Source organism: Lichenostomus cassidix, unplaced genomic scaffold (genome assembly GCF_008360975.1).
Source record: "Lichenostomus cassidix isolate B80296 unplaced genomic scaffold, HeHo_3.0 HiC_scaffold_37, whole genome shotgun sequence".
In the NCBI taxonomy this organism is placed as follows: domain Eukaryota; kingdom Metazoa; phylum Chordata; class Aves; order Passeriformes; family Meliphagidae; genus Lichenostomus; species Lichenostomus cassidix.
Genome location: NW_028147279.1, coordinates 716,745 through 740,184, shown reverse-complemented (window position 1 = coordinate 740,184; position 23,440 = coordinate 716,745). Strand labels below are relative to the sequence as shown.

At 52.1% G+C, this 23,440-nt stretch overlaps 2 protein-coding genes and 1 long non-coding RNA gene across 4 annotated transcripts in view; 1 reads left to right on the top strand and 2 right to left on the bottom strand.

Annotated features, from left to right (window-relative positions):
• The window catches only part of LOC146423528 (electron transfer flavoprotein subunit beta-like), a 38,462-nt gene extending 20,640 nt beyond the window's left edge, over window positions 1-17,822 (top strand). The window contains exon 7 of one of the 2 annotated variants that reach the window (XM_085044686.1): window positions 17,805-17,822. The gene's annotated coding sequence lies outside the window, so the exon portion shown is untranslated. Of the gene's footprint in view, window positions 1-17,794 lie in introns of both variants that reach the window. The other variant, XM_085044685.1, reaches the window with a different exon arrangement.
• On the bottom strand, window positions 371-20,776 carry LOC146423527 (potassium-transporting ATPase alpha chain 1-like). Its single transcript, XM_085044700.1, has 18 exons — window positions 20,652-20,776; window positions 18,558-18,641; window positions 17,706-17,765; window positions 16,648-16,851; window positions 15,547-15,660; window positions 14,758-14,892; window positions 14,009-14,126; window positions 12,940-13,208; window positions 11,464-11,662; window positions 10,567-10,676; window positions 9,826-9,960; window positions 6,940-7,120; window positions 5,764-5,933; window positions 4,917-5,053; window positions 4,093-4,243; window positions 2,997-3,165; window positions 1,437-1,591; window positions 371-691 (listed from the first exon to the last, which is right to left on the bottom strand). Exons 1-18 carry the CDS (start codon window positions 20,661-20,663, stop codon window positions 512-514), a joined length of 2,583 nt encoding a protein of 860 aa, XP_084900826.1. The 5' UTR covers window positions 20,664-20,776; the 3' UTR covers window positions 371-511.
• Window positions 1,889-2,886, bottom strand: LOC146423529 (uncharacterized). Its single transcript, XR_014847482.1, has 3 exons — window positions 2,826-2,886; window positions 2,496-2,670; window positions 1,889-2,319 (listed from the first exon to the last, which is right to left on the bottom strand). It is a non-coding gene; the product is annotated as an uncharacterized LOC146423529 (long non-coding RNA).
• Window positions 20,777-23,440: the final 2,664 nt, after the last annotated feature.

Below are 23,440 nucleotides of genomic sequence, written 5' to 3'. Positions count from 1 at the left end.
CACACCTGGACAGGTGAGGTGGGACAGGTGAGAATGGGACTGAATCACACCTAGACAGGTGAGAATGGGACTGGATTGCACCTGGACAGGTGAGAGACGGACAGGTGAGAATGAGAATGGGATTGGATAATGGACAGGTAAGAATAGGACAGGTGAGATGGGAGAGGTGACAATGGGACTGAACCACACCTGGACAGGTGAGAATAGGACTGGATTGCACCTGGACAGGTGAGAATGGCACAGGTGAGAATGGGACAGGTGAGGGCAGGAGAGCTGTCCAGGTGTGTGAGAACCAAAGGTGTCCAGAGCTCCAATTCCAGGTGATGCATCCAGGTGAGACACACCTGGCCACACCCTCACCTATCCAGAATCCCCAATAACCAGGTGAGGCTCACCTGGCCACACCCTCACCCATCTAGAATCCCCAATAAACCAGGTGAGGCTCACCTGGCCATGCCCTCACCTATCTGGAAGTGTGAATTAACCAGGTGAGACACACCTGGCCACACCCTCACCTATCCAGAATCCCCAATAACCCAGGTGAGACACACCTGGCCACGCCCTCACCTATCTGGAAGTAGGAGTACGCCGCCAGCGGCTCGTTGACCAATCGGTCGCGCCGAGGGTTCCGCGGCTTCAGGTGCATGATGTCGCTCTCGGCGCGTTCGTAGGCCAGCGACACCGAGGGGAACTGCGGCACAGGTGAGACAGGTGAGACAGACAGGTGAGACAGGTGAGACAGACAGGTCAGACAGGTGAGACAGGTGAGCCAGACAGGTGAGACAGGTGAGCCCTGAGAGAGACCGAAATCTGCCCAATTTATCCCAAAATACACCTGAGAGACACCAAAATACACCTGAGCGACACCAAAATACACCTGAGAGACACTGAGGGGAACTGCAGGACAGGTGAGACAGACAGGTGAGACAGGTGAGCACAGGTGAGCACAGGTGAGCACAGGTGAGGGGCTGGCCACACCCACGCACCTGAGAAATCACAAAATCTGCCCGAAGAACCCCAAAATCCACCCAGAATGACCCCAAAATGCACCTGAGTGACACCAAAACCACCCTGAATGACCTCTGGGTGTGATTTGGGGTGGAATTTTGGGGATTTTTGGATTCCCAGGTGTGCCCAGGTGAGCCCAGGTGTGCCCAGGTGAGCCCAGGTGCACCAGGTGAACTCTCAATGAAGAGAATGGTGATGCAGCCCAGGTGATCAGTGATTATTTGGGGTGGAATTTTGGGATTTTGGGGCTCTCAGGTGTATCTCAGGTGTTCCCAGGTGTGCCTGGGTGTGCCCAGGTGTATCTCAGGTGTGCCCAGGTGTATCTCAGGTGTGCCCAGGTGTGCCCAGGTGTGCCCAGGTGTGCCCAGGTATATCCCAGGTGAGCCCAGGTGAGCCCAGGTGAGCCCAGGTGTGCCCAGGTGACTCACGATGTCGGTGCAGAGCTCGATGAAGAGGATGGTGATGCAGCCCAGCGGCAGAGGGACGCTGCAGGTGATGTAGATCAGGTAAGGCGTCAGCTCAGGTATGTTCTTGGTCAAGGTGTAAGCGATCGACTTCTTCAGGTTGTCGAAAATCAGCCGGCCTGGGGGGGGAGGGGAAATCCCAAAAAATCCCCAAAAAATGAGTGGGCGTGGCTGGGAGGAATCCCGAAAAAATCCCCCAAAAAATCCCCCAAAAAATCCCCAAAAAATCCCCAAAAAATGAGTGGGCGTGGCCGGGAGGAATCCCCAAAAAATCCCCCAAAAAATCCTGAAAAAATCCCCCAAAAAATCCCCAAAAAAATCCCCAAAAAAATCCCCCAAAAAATCCCCCAAAAATCCAAAAAAATCCCCAAAAAAATCCCCCAAAACCCCCAAAAAAATCCCCAAAAAGTCCCCCAAAAAATCCCGGAAAAATCCCCAAAAAAATCTGCCCAAAAATCCTGAAATTCGAGTGAAATTTGGATGAAATTTGGTCAAAAAACATTCAAAATTTGGTGTGAATTCATGGAAATTCAGACCCAAAATGACCCAAAATGACCCCAAAGTGTCCCCAAGTGTCCCCAAGTGTCCCCAGGTGTCACCCTGCTCGACGCCGGTGACAATGGAGGCGAAGTCTGACCCCAAACTGACCCCAAACTGACCCCAAACTGACCCCAAACTCCCAAAAATCACCCAAATTGACCCCAAAACAAACCCAAATCGATACAAAGTGTCCCCAAAGTGTCCCCAAATGTCCCCAAGTGTCACCCTGCTCGACGCCGGTGACGATGGAGGCGAAGTTGTCGTCCAGCAGGATCATGTCTGACCCCAAAGTGACCCCAAACTGACCCTAAACTGACCCCAAACTCACCCAAAATCACCCAAATTGGCCTCAAACTCCCCAAAAATCACCCAAGTTGTCCCCAAAGTGTCCCCAGATGTCCCCAAAGTGTCACCCTGCTCGACGCCGGTGATGATGGAGGTGAAGTCTGACCCCAGAGTGACCCAAACTGACCCCAGAGTGACCCAAACTCCCCAAAAATCACCCAAATTGACCCCAAATCGATACAAACTGTCCCCAAACCATCCCCAAAGTGTCCCAAATTGTCCCCAAGTATCCCCAGGTGTCACCCTGCTCGACGCCGGTGACGATGGAGGCAAAGTTGTCGTCCAGCAGGATCATGTCTGACCCCAAAGTGACCTCAAAGTGACCCCAAACTCCCCAAAAATCACCCAAATTGACTTCAAACTCCCCAAAAATCACCCAAGTTGTCCCCAAAGTGTCCCCAAGTGTCCCCAAGTGTCATCCTGCTCAACGCCGGTGACGATGGAGGCAAAGTCTGACCCCAGAGTGACCCAAACTGACCCCAGAGTGACCCAAACTCCCCAAAAATCACCCAAATTAACCCCAAAACTAGCCGAAATTGATACAAATTGACCCCAAACTGTCCCCAAACCATCCCCAAAGTGTCCCCAGAGTGTCCCCAAATGTCCCCAGACTGTCCCCAAATGTCCCCAGAGTGTCACCCTGCTCGACGCCGGTGACGATGGAGGCGAAGTTGTCGTCCAGCAGGATCATGTCCGCGGCGTTCTTGGCGGCGTCCGACCCCGCGATGCCCATGGCCACCCCGATGTCCGCTTTCTTCAGCGCCGGAGAGTCGTTCACGCCGTCACCTGTCACCGCCACGATGGCGCCCTGGGGACAGCCGGACAGGGTTGGGGACATCGGAGACATTGGGGACATTAATGGGGATTTGGGGACATTGGGGACATTGGGGACATTGGGGACATTGGGGACATTGGGGACATTGGGGACATTAATGGGGATTTGGGGGCATTGGGGACATTGGGGACATTGGGGACATTGGGGACATTAATGGGGATTTGGGGACATTGGGGACATTAATGGGGATTTGGGGACATTGGGGACATTGGGGACATTGGGGACATTGGGGACATTTGGGGACATTGGGGACATTAATGGGGATTTGGGGACATTGGGGACATTGGGACATTTGGGGATGTTGGGGATGTTGGGGACATTAATGGAGATTTGGGGATGTTGAGGACATTGGGGACATTGAGGGTGTTGGGGACATCGGGGACATTTGGGGACATTGGGGATATTGGGGACATTTGGGGACATTAAGGGGGATTTGGGGACATTGCGGATGTTGGGGACGTTTGGGGACGTTGGGGATGTTGGGGACATTAATGGGGATTTGGGGATGTTGGGGACATTGGCGACAGTGTTGGGGACATTTGGGGACGTTTGGGGACATCACTGGACATTGGGGATGTTGAGATTTGGGGGATTTTGTTGGGATTTTTGGGAGATTTTGGGTGATTTTTGGTGATTTTTGGTGATTCGGGGACATTGGGGACATTGGGGACAGTTGGGGACATTTGGGGACATTGGGGATTAATGGGGATGTTGGGGACGTTGGGGACATTTGGGATGTTGAGATTTTGTTGGGATTTTTGATGATTTTTGGTGATTTTTGGGGATTTGGGGACATTGGGGACATTTGGGGATTTGGGGGGACATTGGGGATGTTGGGGACATTTGGGGACATTTGGGGACATTGAGGGGAATTGGACATTTGTCCCCAAATGTCCCCACCAGGCGCTGGCAGCTCTCCACGATGACGAGTTTCTGCTGAGGTGAAGTTCTGGCGAAAACCATCTCGGGGTGACGAGAGAGTTGTTCCTGCAGCTCACCTGGCGACATGGCGGCCAGGTGTGCGCCCGTGATCACCTGAGCGCGGGCCTGCCTGGGGACACGGGACAGGACAGGTGTGACACACCTGGGACAGCCAGGGACACACCTGGCAGTGTCACACACACAGCCATGGCGGCCAGGTGTGCGCCCGTGATCACCTGAGCGCGGGCCTGCCTGGGGACACGGGGACAGGACAGGTGTGACACTGCCAGGTGTGTCACACACACACCTGAGAGTGTCACACCCACAGCCATGGCGGCCAGGTGTGCGCCCGTGATCACCTGAGCGCGGGCCTGCCTGGGGACACGGGACAGGACAGGTGTGACACAGGGGACATGGGGACAGGACAGGTGTGACACACCTGAGAGTGTCACACACACAGACATGGCGGCCAGGTGTGCGCCCGTGATCACCTGGGCGCGGGCCTGCCTGGGGACATGGGGACAGGACAGGTGTGACACACCTGAGAGTGTCACACACACACCTGCAGTGTCACACACACACCTGGGACAGCCAGGGACACATCTGGGCAGTGCCACACCTGGCAGTGTCACACCTGGCAGTGTCACTCACACACCTGGATTATGTCACACACCTGGCAGTGTCACACCTGGCAGTATCACACACCTGGGCAGTATCACACACCTGGCAGTGTCACACACCTGGATCGTGTCACACACACACCTGGCAATGTCCCACCTGGTCTCACCTGGCGGGTGACTCACCTGGGGTCCACCTGCTCGATGGGCAGCCGCAGCCGCCTGGCCACCTCCTCGGGGGTCTCGCTGCCCTCCGAGATGATTCCCACGGCGGCCGCGATGGCCTTGGCCGTGATCGGGTGGTCACCTGTCACCATGATCACCTGCGGGACACCTGCGGGTCACCTGGGGCCACCTGGGGTCACCTGGGGTCACCTGGGGTCACCTGGAGCTCACCTGAGCTCACCTGGGGTCACCTGGGGCTAATCTGGGGTCACCTGGAGCTCACCTGGGGCTCAGCTGGGATCACCTGGGGATCACCCGGGGCTCACCTGGACTAACCTGGGGTCACCTGGGGTCACCTGGGGTCACCTGGGGCTGCTTGGATGGCATTGAGCCCAAATCCCAAAATTTCTAAATTCCCAAAATCCTTAAATCCCTAAATCCCCAAATTCCTACATTCCTAAATTCCTGAATCCCATAATCCCTAAATCCCAAAATCCTTAAATCCCTAAATTCCCAAATCCCTAAATTCCTAAATTCCCAACATCCCCAGTGTCCCCAATGTCCCCAACATCCCCAATGTCCCCAATGTCCCCATGTCCCTACCCGTATCCCGGCTGTCCGGCACTTGCGCACGGCCTGCGGCACGGTGGGTCAATCATCCCCAATGTCCCCAATGTCCCCAATGATGTCCCCAATGTCCCCAATGTCCCCAAATGTCCCCAGTGTCCCCAATGTCCCCAATGATGTCCCCTCAGTGTCCCTACCCGTATCCCGGCTGTGCGGCACTTGCGCACGGCCTGTGGCACGGTGGCCTTTGGATGGTCAATCATCCCCAATGTCCCCAATGATGTCCCCTCAGTGTCCCTACCCGTATTCCCGCTGTCCGGCACTTGCGCACGGCCTGCGGCACGGTGGCTCTCGGCGGGTCGATGAGTGACACGAGGCCAGCGAAGCAAAGTCCCTGTGCCACCTCGGGGAGCGACTCGGGGTCCGTGCCCTTGGGGACAGTGCCGGCCGGCAGCCAGCGGGAGCAGAACCCTGGGGACGGCATTGGGGACATTGGGGACATTGGGGACATCACTGGGGACATTGGGGACATTGGGGACATTGGGGACATTGGGGACATTGGGGACATTGGGGACAGTGCCAGCCGGCAGCCAGCGGGAGCAGAACCCTGGGGACAGCAGGGGGGACATTTGGGTTATTGGGGACATTGGGGTTATTGGGGACATTGAGGGACAGCAGGGACAGCATTGGGGACATTGGGGACAGTGCCGGCGGGCAGCCAGCGGGAGCAGAACCCTGGGGACATTGAGGGGACATCATTGGGGACATCATTGGGGACATTGGGGACATCATTGGGGACATCATTGGGGACATTGGGGTTATTGGGGACATTGGGGACAGTGCCGGCCGGCAGCCAGCGGGGACAGAACCCTGGGGACAGCAGGGGACATTGGGGACATTGGGGACATTGGGGATGTTGGGGACATTGGGGACATTGGGGACATTGGGGACATTGAGGACATTGGGGACATTGAGGACATTGAGGACATTGGGGACATTGGGGACATTGAGGACATTGAGGACATTGGGGACATTGGGGACATCATTGGGGACATCATTGGGGACATTGGGGACATCACTGGGGACAGTGCCAGCAGGCAGCCAGCAGGAGCAGAACCCTGGGGACAGCACTGGGGACATTGGGGACATTAAGGGGATGTTGGGGACAGCATTGGGGACATTGGGGACATCACTGGGGACATTGAGGGGACATTGGGGACATTAAAGGCCCCTCCCCCATTCCCGCCCCTCCCCCACTCCCCCAGCCCCTCCCCCACCTCAGGCCCCTCCCCCACCCCCCCCCCCTCTCGCCCCTCCCCACTCCCCCAGCGCCATTCCCGCCCCTCCCCCTCCCGCCCCTCCCCACTCACCCAGCACTCTCTCGCCCCTCCCCCAGCTCGCCCCTCCCCCACTCACCCAGCCCCCACTCACCCCTCCCCCTCTCGCCCCTCCCCCACCCCGCCCCTCCCCCACTCACCCAGCACCCGCTCGCCCCTCCCCCCCAGCTCGCCATAGGCCTCCTCGAAGCTCTGAGTCCACTGAGGGTCCAGCGGCACCTCCTGCCCCCCCCGCAGCGCCCCCCGGCAGCGTTCCAGAACCTTCTCGGGAGCTCCCTTCAGCACCAGCAGCTGCCGCGAGCCGCAGTCGTGAACTGACACCTGGGACAGGTGAGAGACAGGTGTGACACACCTGGGACAGGTGAGAGACACACCTGGGATACACCTGAGATACCTGAGATACACCTGGGATACACCTGACAGCCACTCAGGGCTCCCTTCAGCACCAGCAGCTGCCGCGAGCCGCAGTCGTGAACTGACACCTGGGACAGGTGAGAGATACACCTGAGATACACCTGAGACAGGTGAGAGATACACCTGGGATACACCTGAGATACACCTGAGATACACCTGGGATACACCTAACAGCTCCCTTCAGCACCAGCAGCTGCCGCGAGCCGCAGTCGTGAACTGACACCTGGGACAGGTGAGAGATACAGCTGAGATACAGCTGAGATACAGCTGAGATACACCTGAGACACCTGAGACACCTGGGATACAGGTGTGACACCTGGATACACCTGACAGCCACTCGGAGCTCCCTTCAGCACCAGCAGCTGCCGAGAGCCGCAGTCGTGAACTGACACCTGGGACAGGTGAGACACAGGTGTGACACACCTGGGACAGGTGAGAGACACACCTGAGATACACCTGAGACACCTGCAATACACCTAACAGCTCCCTTCAGCACCAGCAGCTGCCGCGAGCCGCAGTCGTGTACTGACACCTGGGACAGGTGAGAGATACACCTGAGATACACCTGAGATACACCTGAGATACACCTGAGATACACCTGAGATACACCTGAGACACCTGGGATACAGGTGTGACACCTGGATACACCTGACAGCCACTCGGAGCTCCCTTCAGCACCAGCAGCTGCCGAGAGCCGCAGTCGTGAACTGACACCTGGGACAGGTGAGACACAGGTGTGACACACCTGGGACAGGTGAGAGACACACCTGAGATACACCTGAGACACCTGCAATACACCTAACAGCTCCCTTCAGCACCAGCAGCTGCCGCGAGCCGCAGTCGTGTACTGACACCTGGGACAGGTGAGAGATACACCTGAGATACACCTGAGATACACCTGAGATACACCTGAGATACACCTGAGATACACCTGAGACACCTGGGATACAGGTGTGACACCTGGATACACCTGACAGCCACTCGGGGCTCCCTTCAGCACCAGCAGCTGCCGAGAGCCGCAGTCGTGAACTGACACCTGGGACAGGTGAGAGACAGGTGTGACACACCTGAGATACACCTGGGATACACCTGAGATACCTGAGATACACCTGGGATACACCTAACAGCTCCCTTCAGCACCAGCAGCTGCCGCGAGCCGCAGTCGTGAACTGATACCTGCCGGACAGGTGAGAGATACACCTGAGATACACCTGAGACACCTGGGATACAGGTGTGACGCCTGGATACACCTGACAGCCACTCGGGGCTCCCTTCAGCACCAGCAGCTGCCGAGAGCCGCAGTCGTGAACTGACACCTGGGACAGGTGAGAGATACACCTGAGATACACCTGAGATACACCTGAGACAGGTGAGAGATACACCTGAGATACACCTGAGACAGGTGAGAGATACACCTGAGATACACCTGAGATACACCTAACAGCTCCCTTCAGCACCAGCAGCTGCCGAGAGCCGCAGTCGTGAACCGACACCTGGGACAGGTGAGAGATACACCTGAGATACACCTGAGATACACCTGAGACACACCTGAGATACACCTGAGACACACCTGAGATACACCTGAGACACCTGGCATACACCTGGGATACACCTAACAGCCACTCGGGGCTCCCTTCAGCACCAGCAGCTGCCGCGAGCCGCAGTCGTGAACTGACACCTGGGACAGGTGAGAGATACACCTGAGATACACCTGAGACAGGTGAGAGATACACCTGAGATACACCTGAGACAGGTGAGAGATACACCTGAGATACACCTGAGACAGGTGAGAGACAGGTGTGACACACTTGGGATACACCTGGGATACATCTGAGACACACCTGAGATACACTTGAGACACCTGCAGTACACCTGGGATACACCTGAGACACCTGGGATACATCTAGGATACACCTAACATACCTGGGATACACCTGACACACCTGGGACAGGTGCGACACACCTGAGGTACACCTGAGATACACCTGAGACACATCTAGGATACACCTGAGACAGCTGGGACAGGTGAGACAGGTGAGGGACAGGTGAGACACACCTGGGATACACCTGAGATATACCTGTCGTCAATCACCTGTCAATCACCCATCAATCACCAATCAATCACCCATCAATCACTCACCAATCACGGATCAATAATCGATCAATCACCTGGAACTTGTTGCTGGAGTTGAAAGGTAGCTGTGCCCTGTCAATCACCCATCAATCACGGATCAATCAATCAATCAATCAATCACCAATCAATCAATCAATCAATCACTCACCAATCACGGATCAATAATCAATCAACCAATCGATCGATCTCACCTGGAACTTGTTGCTGGAGTTGAAAGGCAGCTGTGCCCTGTCAGTCACCCATCAATCACTCACCAATCACGGATCAATAATCAATAATCAATCGATCTCACCTGGAACTTGTTGCTGGAGTTGAAAGGTAACTCAGCCCTGTCAATCACTCACCAATCACGGATCAATAATCAATCAATCACGGATCAATCACCTGGAACTTGTTGCTGGAGTTGAAAGGCAGCTCTGCCCTGTCAATCACTCACCAATCACGGATCAATAATTAATAATCAATCGATCAGTCTCACCTGGAACTTGTTGCTGGAGTTGAAAGGTAACTCAGCCACCTTCGGCTGGCGCCCCCTAGCGGCGGTCACCGACCCCACTGTCGCCTCGGCGAACTTGAGCAGAGCTGTCTCTGACGCGTCACCGATGACGTCACGCTGGGGGCGGGGCCGCCGTCAGGGACACGCCCACCTGCCCGCCCCTCCCAGGGGAGCTCCCAGTTTGTCCCAGTAGCTCCCAGTTCATTCCCAGTTCATCCCAGTTCATCCCCAGTTCATTTCCAGTTCATTCCCAGTTACCTCCCAGTTTATCCCAGTAACTCCCAGTTCATCCCAGTGCCTCCCAGTTTATCCCAGTTCATCCCAGTAACTCCCAGTTTATCCCAGTTCATTCCCAGTTTATCCCAGTAACTCCCAGTGCCTCTCAGTTCATTCCCAGTTTATCCCAGTTCCCTCCCAGTGCCTCCCAGTTCATTCCCAATTTATCCCAGTTCATTCCCAGTTTATCCCAGTAACTCCCAGTTTATCCCAGTTCCATCCCAGTTCATTCCCAGTCCCTCCCAGTCCCTCCCAGTTTATCCCAGAAACTCCCAGTAACTCCCAGTTTATCCCAGTTTATCCCAGTGCCTCCCAGGTCATTCTCAGTTTATCCCAGTAACTCCCAGTTTATCCCAGTAACTCCCAGTTCCTCCCCAGTTCCCTCCCAGTTCCCTCCCAGTCCCTCCCAGTTCCATCCCAGTCCCTCCCAGTCCCCCCAGTGCCCACCTGGGCCACAGGTACGTCGTCCTGGCCAGGTTTGAACTGGGCGCGGTTGCACAAGGTGATCACCTGGCTCAGCATCGCCCAGGTCTCCGACGATTGGTCGAAGCTCTGACCTGGGGAGGACAGGTGAGCTCACCTGGGGGGTCCAGGTGAGGATCCAGGTGTGGAGCCAGGTGTGGATCCAGGTGTGGAGCCAGGAAATTTGGGATGGATCCAGGTGTGAATCCAGGTGAGGATCCAGGTGTGGAGCCAGGAGATATGAGATGGATCCAGGTGTGAATCCAGGTGTGAGCAGGAGATTTGGGGTGGATCCAGGTGTGGATCCAAGTGTGAATCCAGGTGTGGATCCAGGTGAGGAGCCAGGTGCAGATCCAGGAAATTTGGGATGGATCCAGGTGCGGATCCAGGTGAGGATCCAGGTGTAAGCAGGAAATTCGGGGTGGATCCAGGTGCCCAGGTGTGCTCCTGTGGCACCCCAGGTGTGCCCCCAGGTGTGCCCCAGGTGGACGTGGGAGATGTGTGATGGATCCAGGTGAGGATCCAGGTGTGAGCAGGAGATTCGGGATGGATCCAGGTGCCCAGGTGTGCCCCAGGTGTGCCCCAGCTGCCCCCAGGTGTGCCCCAGGTGTGCCCCAGCTGCCCCCAGGTGTGCCCAGCTGCCCCCAGGTGTGCCCCAGGTGTGCCCCAGGTGTGCCCAGCTGCCCCCAGGTGTGCCCCAGGTGTGCCCCCAGCTGCCCCCAGGTGCCCCCAGGTGTGCCCCAGCTGCCCCCAGGTGTGCCCCCAGCTGCCCCCAGCTGCCCCCAGGTGTGCCCAGCTGCCCCCAGCTGCCCCCAGGTGTGCCCAGGTGTGCCCCAGCTGCCCCCAGGTGTGCCCAGGTGTTCCCCCAGGTGCGCCGCCCACCCGACTGGTCCTCGGTGGTGTCGGCCGCGTGGATCTTGTCGTCGAACCACAGGTGAGCGACGGTCATCCTGTTCTGGGTCAGCGTCCCGGTCTTGTCCGAGCAGATGACCGACGTCGAGCCCAAGGTCTCCACGGCCTCCAGGTTCTTCACCACGCAGTTCTTGCTGGCCAGCCGCTTGGCCGTCAGCGACAGGCACACCTGGACAGGTGAGGGGGGGGTTAGGGAGAGGTACACCTGGACAGGTGAGGGGGAGGGTTAGGGAGAGATACACCTGGGCAGGTGAGGGGGTGGGTTAGGGAGAGGTACACCTGAGCACCATGCAGTTCTTGCTGGCCAGCCGCTTGGCCGTCAGCGACAGGCACACCTGGACAGGTGAGGGGGGTGGTTAGGGAGAGGTACACCTGGACAGGTGAGGGTTGGGTTAGGGAGAGGTACACCTGGGCACCATGCAGTTCTTGCTGGCCAGCCGCTTGGCCGTCAGCAACAGGTACACCTGGGCAGGTGAGGGGTTGGGTTAGGGAGAGGTACACCTGGGCAGGTGAGGGGTGTGGGCAGTGAGAGGTACACCTGGACAGGTGAGGGGGGTGGTCAGTTAAAAGCACACCTGGGCAGGTGAGGATCAATGGGGTCAATGAGATCAATAGGATCAAGGAGATCAAGGAGATCAATGGGGTCAATGGGGTCACTGGGGTCAATAGGATAAATGGGATCAGTGAGATCAATGGGGGTGGATGGTGTCAATGGAGTCAATGGGATCAATGGGGTCAATGAGGTCAATGAGGTCAATGGGGTCAATGGGGTCAATGGGATCAATGGAGTCAATGGGGTTAATGGGATCAATGGAGTCAATGGGGTCACTGAAGTCAATGGAATCAATGGGGTTAATGAGGTCAATGGGATCAATGGAGTCAATGGGATCAATGGGAGTCAATGAGGTCAATAGGATCAATAGGGTCAATGGGATCAATGCCATCAATGGTGTCAACATTAACAACCCACTAAATCCTGACCCCACCTGTCCCCAGGTATATCCCCAGCTGTGTCCCCAGCTGTATCCCCAGGTGTATCCCCAGGTGTGTCCCCAGGTGTATCCCCAGCTGTATCCCCACCTGTCCCCTGCTATGTCCCCAGCTGTGTCCCCAGGTGTATCCCCAGGTGTATCCCCAGGTGTATCCCTACTTGTATCCCCACCTGTCCCCAGGTATATCCCCACCTGTCCCCAGGTGTGTCCCCAGCCATATCCCCACCTGTCCCCAGGTATATCCCCACCTGTCCCCAGGTGTGTCCCCAGCCATATCCCCACCTGTCCCCAGCTATATCCCCACCTGTCCCCAGTTATATCCCCACCTGTCCCCACCTGTCCCCAGGTATATCCCCACCTGTATCCCCACATATCCCCAGGTATATCCCCACCTATCCCCACCTGTCCCCAGGTGTGTCCCCAGCCATATCCCCACCTGTCCCGTTGTCCATACCGTGACGGTGGCCAGCAGCCCCTCGGGCACGTAGGCCACCACGATGGCCATGAAGAAGACCATGGCGCGCAGGAAGGGGTAGCCGATGACCATGGCCACCACGAAGAAGGTCGCCCCGAAGAGCACGGCCAGCCCGGCGATGATGTCCACAAAGTGCTCGATCTCCACGGCGATCGGCGTCTTCTCGTTCTCCACGCCCGACGCCAGGCTGGCGATGCGGCCGATGGTGGTGCGGTCACCTGTGCTGATCACCAGCCCCGTGGCCGTACCTGGGCACAGGTGAGGGGGTGAGCGGGGGGGGGGGTTGGGGGGCTAGGTGGGGATTGGGGATCCAGGTGAGGCTCAGGTGTGGATTGGAGGTTCAGGTGGGGATTGGGGATCCAGGTGAGGCTCAGGTGTGGGTGGGTGAGGATTGGAGGTCCAGGTGAGGCTCAGGTGAGATTGGAGATCTAGGTGAGAATTGGGGATCCAGGTGTGGCCAGGTGAGGATTGGGATCCAGGTGGGGATTGGGGATCCAGGTGGGGCTCAGGTGGGGATTGGGGATCCAGGTGGGGATTGGGGGTCCAGGTGAGGCTCAGGTGGGGATTGGGGATCCAGGTGGGGATTGGGGGTCCAGGTGAGGCTCAGGTGAGATTGGAGATCTAGGTGAGAATTGGGGATCCAGGTGACGCTCAGGTGAGATTGGAGGTCCAGGTAGGGATTGGGGATCCAGGTGGGGATTGGAGGTCCAGGTGGGGATTTGGGATCCAGGTGAGGCTCAGGTGTGGCCAGGTGGGGATTGGAGGTCCAGGTGGGGATTGGGGATCCAGGTGAGGCTCAGGTGTGGGTGGGTGGGGATTGGAGGTCCAGGTGGGGCACAGGTGGGAGCCTCAGCTCCAGGTGAGCCCCCAGCCCAGGTGAGTCCCCCAGGTGTGTCCCCAGGTGAGCCCCCAGGTGAGTTCCGTGAGCCCCGGGTGAGCCCCTAGCCCAGGTGAGTCCCCAGGTGAGCCCCCAGGTGAGCCCCAGGTGAGCCCCAGGTGAGTCCCCCAGCCCAGGTGAGCCCCAGGTGAGCCCAGGTGAGTCGCTCACCCTCCAGGCACATGGTGGAGAAGAAGGCGATGTTCTTGGTCTCCAAAGGTGAGTCGTGGCTGCACTCAGGTGAGCGCGACTGCGGCTCTGACTCACCTGTCAGCGAGGAGTTGTCCACCTGAGGGCAGGTGAGTGACCTCTGCTCACCTGAGCCTCCTGGGGACTGCCCAGGTGTGCCCAGGTGTGCCCAGGTGTGTCCCAGGTACCCCCAGGTGTGTTACAGGTGTGCCAAGGTGTGGACAGGTGTGTCCAGGTGTGTCCCAGGTGTGCCCAGGTGTGCCCAGGTGAGTCCCAGGTGTATCCCAGGTGTGTCCCAGGTGTTCCCAGGTGTACCCCATGTGCGCCCAGGTGTTCCCAGGTGTGCCCAGGTGTCCCCAGGTGTACTACAGGTGTACCCAGGTGTGCCCAGGTGTATCCCAGGTGTGCCCAGGTGTGTTCCAGGTGTGTCCAGGTGTGCCCAGGTGTGCCCAGGTGTGTTCCAGGTGTGTCCAGGTGTGCCCAGGTGTCCCCAGGTGTGTTCCTCCCCTGTCCCAGGTATGTCACTGTTCCTCCAGGTGTGTTACCTGTCCCAGGTATGTCCCCAGGTGTGTTCCAGGCTCCCCCAGGTGTATCCCAGCTGTGCCCAGGTGTGCCCAGGTGTACCCAGGTGTGCTCAGGTATATCCCAGGTGTGCCCAGGTGTATCTCAGGTGTCCCCAGGTATATCCCAGGTGTCCCCAGGTGTACCCCAGGTGCCCCCAGGTGCCTCACCTTGCAGCCCTGCGCCGTCAGCACCCTGATGTCGGCAGGTACTCTGTCGCCACCTTTGATCTCCACCAGGTCACCAACCACCAGCTCATTTGCATTGATTTGCATCTTGGCTCCGCCCCGAACCACCGTGGCTTGCTGGGACAGGGGAGGGACACAGGTGAGACCCTCAGGTGAGACACAGGTGAGCAGGTGAGGGACACAGGTGAGACACAGGTGAGGGACACAGGTGAGACCCCAGGTGTGCAGGTGAGGGACACAGGTGTGCAACTGAGGGACCCAGGTGAGTGACACAGGTGAGGGACACAGGTGAGGGACACAGGTGAGACCCTCAGGTGAGACCCTCAGGTGAGCAGGTGAGGGACACAGGTGAGGGACACAGGTGAGACCCTCAGGTGTGCAGGTGAGGGACACAGGTGATCAGGTGAAGAACACAGGTGAGACTCCAGGTGAGCGACACAGGTGAGGGACACAGGTGAGACACAGGTGAGACCCCAGGTGTGCAGGTGAGGGACACAGGTGATCAGGTGAGGAACACAGGTGAGACCTTCAGGTGAGACCCTCAGGGGAGCAGGTGAGACCCCAGGTGAGCAGGTGAGACCCTCAGGTGTACAGGTGAGGGACACAGGTGAGACCTCAGGTGTGCAGGTGAGGGACTCAGGTGAGCAGGTGAGGGACACAGGTGTGTTCCCCAGCCCAGGTGTTCCCCAGCCCAGGTGTGTCCCCGGGCAGGTGTGTCACTCAGCCCAGGTGTTCCCCAGCCCAGGTGTGTCCCCGGGCAGGTGAGCTCACCTGCGGCACCAGGTTCTTGAAGCTGGCGATGATGTTGGTGCTTTTGAACTCCTGGTAGTAACCGAAGCATCCGGTGACAACGACGACGGCGATGAGAGCCACGGCCAGGTACAGCTGGGACAGGTGAGACAGACAGGTGGGACAGGTCAGACTGGGACAGGTGAGAGAGACAGGTGGGACAGGTGGGACAGGTGAGACAGGGACAGGTGAGACAGGTGGGAGGGGTGGGATTGTGACAGGTGAGACAGGAGACAGGTGGGATAGGTAGGAGAGGTGAGACAGATGAGGGACAGGTAGGACAGGTGAGATTGGGACAGGTGAGGTACAGGTGAGAGAGGTGAGACAGGTGAGATTGAGACAGGTGGGATACGTGGAACAGGTGAGACAGGTGGGACAGGTGAGGGACAGGTGAGATTGGGACAGATGTATCCCAGGTGTATCCCAGATGTATCCCAAGTGTACCCTAGGTGTGCCCAGGTGTCCCCAAGTGTCTCCAGGTGTATCCCAGGTGTATCCCAGGTGTGCCCAGGTGTATCCCAGGTGTATCCCACTCACATTATCAGAACTCCCGGTGTCACCCTCGCCCTCCTGCACCCCGTAGGCGATCAGGCAAATGGCCGCTGCCACCCACATCAGGCACTGCAGCCCCCCAGGTGTGCCCAGGTGTGTCTCACTCACATTATCAGAGCTCCCAGTGTCACCCTCGCCCTCCTGGACCCCGTAGGCAATGAGACAAATCGCCGCTGCCACCCACATCAGGCACTGCAGCCCCCCAGGTGTGCTCAGGTGTGCCCAGGTGTATCTCACGTACATTATCAGAACTCCCAGTGTCACCTTCGCCCTCCTGCACCCCGTAGGCGATGAGGCAAATGGCCGCTGCCACCCACATCAGGCACTGCAGCCCCCCAGGTGTATCCCAGGTGTATCCCAGGTGTGTCCCACTCACATTATCAGAGCTCCCGGTGTCACCCTCGCCCTCCTGGACCCCGTAGGCTATCAGACAGATGGCCGCTGCCACCCACATCAGGCACTGCAGCCCCCCAGGTGTGCCCCAGGTGTGTATCCCAGCCCCTCAGGTGTGCCCAGGTGTATCTCACTCACATTGTCAGAGCTCCCGGTGTCACCCTCGCCCTCCTGGACCCCGTAGGCTATCAGACAAATCGCCGCTGCCACCCACATCAGGCACTGCAGCCCCCCGGCCAGCTGCCGCCCGAACTTGACGCACTCGGGGGTCCCGCGGGGGGGGCGCAGCTCGTTGGGGCCGTCGCGGAGCAGGCGCTCGGCGGCCGCGGCTTCGCACAGACCCTGAAGGGTTAATGGGATCAATGAGATCAATATCTGATCAATGGGATCAATATGTGATCAATGGGATCAATATCTGATCAATGGGGCGCAGCTCGTTGGGGCCGTCGCGGAGCAGGCGCTCGGCGGCTGCAGCTTCGCACAGACCCTAAGGGGTTAATGGGGTCAGTATGTGATCAATGGGATCAGTGGGATCAATATCTGATCAATGGGATCGATATCTGATCAATAGGGTCACTATGGGATCAATGAGATCAATATGGGATCAATGGGATCAACTGAGTTAATGGGATCAATAGGATCAATGGGAACAATGGGATCAATACGATCAATAGGATCAATATGGGATCAATAGGATCAATATGGGATCAATGGCATCAATAGGATCAATGGCATCAATGGGATCAATGGGATCAATGGGATCAATGGGATCAATAAGGGATCAATAGGATCACTGGAGTTAATGGGATCAATAGGATCAATAGGATCAGATAGGATCAATGAAATCAATAGGATCAATAGGATCAATGGAGTTAATGGGACCAATAGGATCAATAGGATCAATAGGACCAATACAATCAATGGGATCAATATGGGATCAATACAATCAATAGGATCAATATGGGACCAATAGGATCAATAGGATCAATAGGATCAATGAGATCATTGAGATCAATGGAATCAATAGGACCAATAGGATCAATGGGATCAATAGGATCAATATGGGATCAATAGGATCAATGGCATCGATATCTGATCAATGGGATCAATATGGGATCAATGAGATCAATGGGATCAATGAGATCAATGGGATCAATACAATCAATATGATCAATAGGTTATCGGTTATTGATCACCTCGGTGGCGCTGGTGTTGTACTTCAGCTCGAGATCCTTGATGTCCAACTTGTGATCATCCTGGGGAGAGAGAGCGGGAGTGATCCCAGTATGGACCAGTACGGACCGGTATGGACCAGTACGGACCAGTACGGACCAGTATAAACCAGTATAAACCAGTATGGACCGCTATGGACCAGTACGGACCAGTATGGACCGGTATGGACCAGTATAAACCAGTATGGACCGGTATAGACCAGTACGGACCAGTATGGACCAGTATAAACCAGTATGGACCAGTATAAACCAGTACAGACCAGTGCTGACCGCTGCTTCCAGTATAAACCAGTACGGACCAGTATGGACCAGTCCAACCCAATCCCCTCCCAATCCCTCCCAGTACAAACCAGTTCCATTTTCACCCCCCAAATCCCCATTTTTCACCCCAAAATCCCCATTTTTCACCCCAAAACCGCCACGTTTTCTCCTCCCAGCCCCTCCCAGTCCCTCCCAGTATCTCCCAGTATAAACCACTATAAACCAGTTCCATCCAAGTTCCCTCCCAGTGCCTCCCAGTATAAACCAGTTCCATTTTAACCCCTGAAATCCCCATTTTCCACCCCAAAAATCCCCATTTTTCACCCCAAAACCGCCACGTTTTCTCCTCCCAGTCCCTCCCAGTCCCTCCCAGTACAAACCAGTATATCCCAGTTCCCTCCAGTCCCTCCCAGTTCCATCCCAGTATAAACCAGTCCAATTTTTCTCCCCCAAATCCCCATTTTCCACCCCAAAATCCTCATTTTTCACCCCAAAACCGCCGCGTTTTCTCCTCCCAGCCCCTCCCAGTCCCTCCCAGTATAAACCAGTACAAACCAGTTCCATCTCCCGTTTCATCTCCTCCAGTCTCTCTCTGCCCTTGCGGCCCCGCTTGGGGGGAGGGGCGCTCAGCTCCAGCCGCTGGGGGGAGGGGCGAGTCAGGGGGGGAGGGGCGGAGGGATCTCCCCTCCCCCTCCCCAATTTTAATCAATTTTTTATCAATTTATATCATTTTTAAATCAAATTTTTATCAATTTTTCTCAATTTTTCCTCATTTTCTTCTCAATTTTTTCTCAATTTTTCCTCAAATTTTTCTCAACTTTCCTCATTTTTTTCTCATTTTTTCCTCAATTTTTCCTCATTTTTTCTCAAATTTTTCCTCAAATTTTCCTCATTTTTTCCTCAAATTTTCCTCATTTTTCCTCAAATTTTCCTCAAATTTTCCTCAAATTTCCTCATTTTTCTCAAATTTTCCTCAATTTTTCTCCATTTCTTCTCATTTTTTCGTCCATTTTTCACATTTCCCTCAATTTTTCCTCAATTTTTTCCTCAATTTTTTCCTCAAATTTTTCTCCACATTTTTTCTCTCATTTTCCTCATTTTTCCCTCAAATTTTCCTCATTTTCTCCAATTTTTCTCAATTTTTCCTCAATTTTTCCTCAATTTTTGTCATTTTTCCTCAATTTTTTTCTCTTTTTTCCTCAATTTTTTTCTCATTTTTTCCTCAACTTTTCCTCAATTTTCCTCAATTTCTTCTCAATTTTTCTCATTTTTTCCTCAATTTTTTCTCATTTTTTCCTCATTTTTCTCAAATTTTCCTCAAATTTTCCTCAATTTTTCCTCAAAATTTCCTCAATTTTTCCTCAATTTTTCTCCATTTCTTCTCATTTTTTCCTCCATTTTTCCCTCAATATTTCCTCAATTTCTTCTCAATTTTTCTCATTTTTTCCTCATTTTTTCTCCATTTTTTCTCAATTTTTCCTCATTTTCTTCTCAATTTTTCCTCATTTTCTTCTCAATTTTTCCTCAATTTTTTCTCATTTTTTCCTCAACTTTTCCTCATTTTTTCCTCAATTTCTTCTCAATTTTTCTAATTTTTTCCTCAATTTTTCTCCATTTCTCCCCCATTTCCTCAATTTCTCAATTTTCCTCAATTTTCCTCAATTTTCCACAATTTCTCCCCAATTTCAATTTCTCCTCAATTTCCCCAATTTCTGCCCAATTTCCTCCATTTCTCCCCAATATTTCCACAATTTCTCCTCAATTTTCCCAATTTCCTCCCAATTTCTCTCCCTTTCCCATTTTTCCCCAATTTTCCCAATTTCTCCCCAAATTCCTCAAATTCTCAATTTTCCTCAATTTCTCAAATTTCCTCAATTTCTCCCCAATTTTCTCCATTTCTCCACAATTTCAATTTCTCAATTTTCCCCAATTTCTCAATTTCTCCCCAATTTCCTCCATTTCTAAATTTTCCTCAACTTCTCCATTTTCCTCAATTTCTCCCCAATTTCAATTTCTCCCCAATTTTCCTCAATTTCTCCATTTTCCTCAATTTCTCAATTTTCCCAATTTCTCCCAAATTTCCTCATTTTCTCCCCAATTTCTCCCAATTTCTCCCAATTTCTCCCCAATTTTTCTCAATTTTTTCCCCAATTTTTCTCAATTTCTCCCCAATTTCCTCAATTTTTCTCAATTTTCCTCAATTTCTCCCCAATATTTTCCCAATTTTCTCCCCAATATTTCCTCATTTTCTCCCCAATTTTTCTCAATTTTTTCCCCAATTTCCTCAATTTTCCCCCAATTTTCCCAATTTCTCCCAATTTCTCCCCAATTTCCTCCCAATTTCTCTCCCTCCCTTTTCCATTTTCCCCCAAATTTCCCAATTTCTCCCAATTTCTCCCCAATTTCCTCAATTTCTCAATTTTCCTCAATTTCTCAATTTTCCTCAATTTCTCCCCAATATTTTCCCAATTTTCTCCCCAATATTTCCTCATTTTCTCCCCAATTTTTCTCAATTTCTCCCAATTTTTCCCAATTTCTCCCAATTTCTCCCAATTTCTCCCCAATTTTTCTCAATTTTTTCCCCAATTTCCTCAATTTCTCCCCAATTTTCCCAATTTCTCCCAATTTCTCCCCAATTTCCTCACTCACCTCTTTCCCCATGCTCTCTCCCAGTCTCTCCCAGTCTCTCCCAGTCTCTCCCAGTTCCCTTTTATTCCCGAGGCTCCTCCCCAAGGTGACACCTGAGGGACACCTGAGGGACACCTGAGGGTCACCTGCCGACTTTCCCCTTTTTTTTTGGGAATTTTCCCAGATTTTTTGGGGAATTTTCCCTCATTATTAACAATTTTTCCTCTTTTTTTTTGGGTTTTTCCCCTCTTTTTTTTATTTTCCCGATTTTTTTTAAAATTTCCCCGAAATTTTTTTAATTTTCAATTTTTAAAAATTTTGTCTTTTTTGGGTTTTCCCCTTTTATTTTGAATTCCCGATTTTTTTTAATTTTTCCCGATTTTTTTAAATTTCCCAATTTTTTAAAAATTTTTCCTCAGGGGAAATTTTTCCCGAATTTTTTAATTTTCCCGAATTAAAAAAAAAAAAAATTCCTTTTTTTTAATTTTCCGATTTTTTTAAATTTCAATTTAAAAAAAAAAATTTCCCGATATTTTTAAAATTTTCCCTCATTTAAAAAAAATTTTTCCTCTTTTTTTTGGGGTTTTTCTCCCGTTTTTTTCGAGTTTTCCCGATTTTTTTGGGGGGAGGGGAAATTTTCCCAGATTTTTTTTTTTATTTTCCTTTTTTTTTGTTCTTTTTCCTCCTTTTTTGGGGTTTTTTTTCCCCCATTTTTTGGGGGGAATTTTCTCGATTTTTTTTTTTAAATTTTCCTTCCTTTTTGATAGTTTTTCCTCTTTTTGGGGGGAATTTTCCCGAATTTTTTTTATTTTCCCAAACTTTTTGGGGGAATTTTCTCGATTCTTTTTTTTTTTTTTAATTTTCCTTCATTTTTAAAAATTTTCCCGATTTTTGGAAATTTTCCCGAATATTTTTAATTTTCCCGAATATTTTTTAAAAATTTCCCTAATTTTTAAATTATTTTCCTCTTTTTTTGGGGGTTTTTTTTCCCCATTTTTGGGAATTTTCCCGAATTTTTTTTCTAATTTTCCCGAATTTCTTTTTTAATTTTTCCCTCTTTTTCCTTTTTCCTCCTTTTTTGGGTTTTTTCCCCCATTTTTTGGGGGGAATTTTCCCGAATTTTTTTAAATTTTCCCGAATTTTTTTAAAATTTTCCCAATTTTTTTTTAATTTTCCCGAATTTTTTTTTAATTTTTCCCTCATTTTTAAATTATTTTCCTCTTTTTTGGGGTTTTTTTCCCCATTTTTTGGGGAAATTTTCCCGAATTTTTAATTTTCCCGATTTTTTTTTAATTTTCCCTTTTTTCCATTTTTCCTTCTTTTTTTTTGCTTTTTTCCCATTTTTTGGGGAATTTTCCCAATTTTTAAAATTTTTCCCGAATTTTAAATTTTCCGATTTTTCTAAATTTTCCCAATTTTTTTTAAATTTCCCTAATTTTTAAATTATTTTCCTCTTTTTTGGGGTTTTTTCCCCATTTTGGGGAATTTTCCCAATTTTTAATTTTCCCGATTTTTTTTAATTTTCCTTTTTTGGGTCATTTTTCCTCTTTTTTTTTTGCTTTTTCCCCCATTTTTGGGGGAATTTTTCCCAATTTTTAAATTCCCAAGATTTTTTTTGGGGAAATTTTCAATACTTTTTAAAATTTTTCCTAATTTTTAAATTATTTTCCTCTTTTTGGTTTTCCCCCATTTTTTGGGGGAATTTTCCCGAATTTTTTTTTTCTAATTTTCCCTAATTTTAAAAAAAAAATTCCCATTTTTGGGTCATTTTTCCTCTTTTTTTTTTGCTTTTTTCCCCATTTTTTTGAGGACAAACCAGGAAAATTTAGGATTTTTTAATCCCCTCCCCCTCCCCCCGCGGTTCTCCTTCAGGTCCGACCTTGCCGCCGCCCCTCCCCCCCTTATCGATCTCCTTATCGATCTCCTTATCGGGGGGGGGAGGGGCGAGCAGAGCCTTTTCTTCTCCAATTAATCATTAATTGCAATTAGCGAGAAGCTTATCGCAGCCTCGGGGGAGAGTTTGGGGAAAATGGGAAGTTTTGGGGGGAAAAAGTGGGAATTTGGGGAAGTTTTGGGGTGAAAAACTGGGAATTTGAGGGTTTTTGGGGAAGTTTTGGGGGAAAAATTGGGAATTTTGGGGATTTTTTAGTGGGAAAAAGTGGGAATTGGGGGATTGTTTAGTGGGAAAAATTGGGAATTTGGAGATTTTTGGGGGAAAATTGGAATTTGGGGATTTTTTTAGTGGGAAAAATTGGGAATTTGGGGATTTTTTAGTGGGAAAAATTGGGAATTTGGGGTTTTGGGAGTGAAAAATCGGGAATTTGGGGATTTTTTAGTGGGAAAAATTGGGAATTTGGGGATTTTTGGGGAATTTTTTGGGGGAAAAAATGGGAATTTGGGGATTTTTTTAATGGGAAAAATTGGGAATTTAGGGATTTTTGGGGGAATTTTTGGGGGAAAAACTGGGAATTTGAGGGTTTTTGGGGAAGTTTTGGGGGGAAAAATTGGGAATTTGGAGATTTTTGGGGGAAGAAAAGTGAATTTTTTTTTAGAAAAATAGGGATTTTGGGGGAGAAAATTGGGATTTTTTTGGGAAGAAAATTGGGATTTTTGGGGAAGAAATTTGGGATTTTTGGGTGGAAAACAGATTTTTGGGGAAGAAAATTGAGGTTTTCTTTGGAAAAATAGGAATTTTTGGGGGAGAAAATTGGGAAATTTTTGGGAAGAAAACTGAGATTTTTGGGGACTAAACCGGAGGGGTTTTGGGGTGAAAAACTGGGAATTTGGGGAATTCTGGTGGCCAGGAAGGA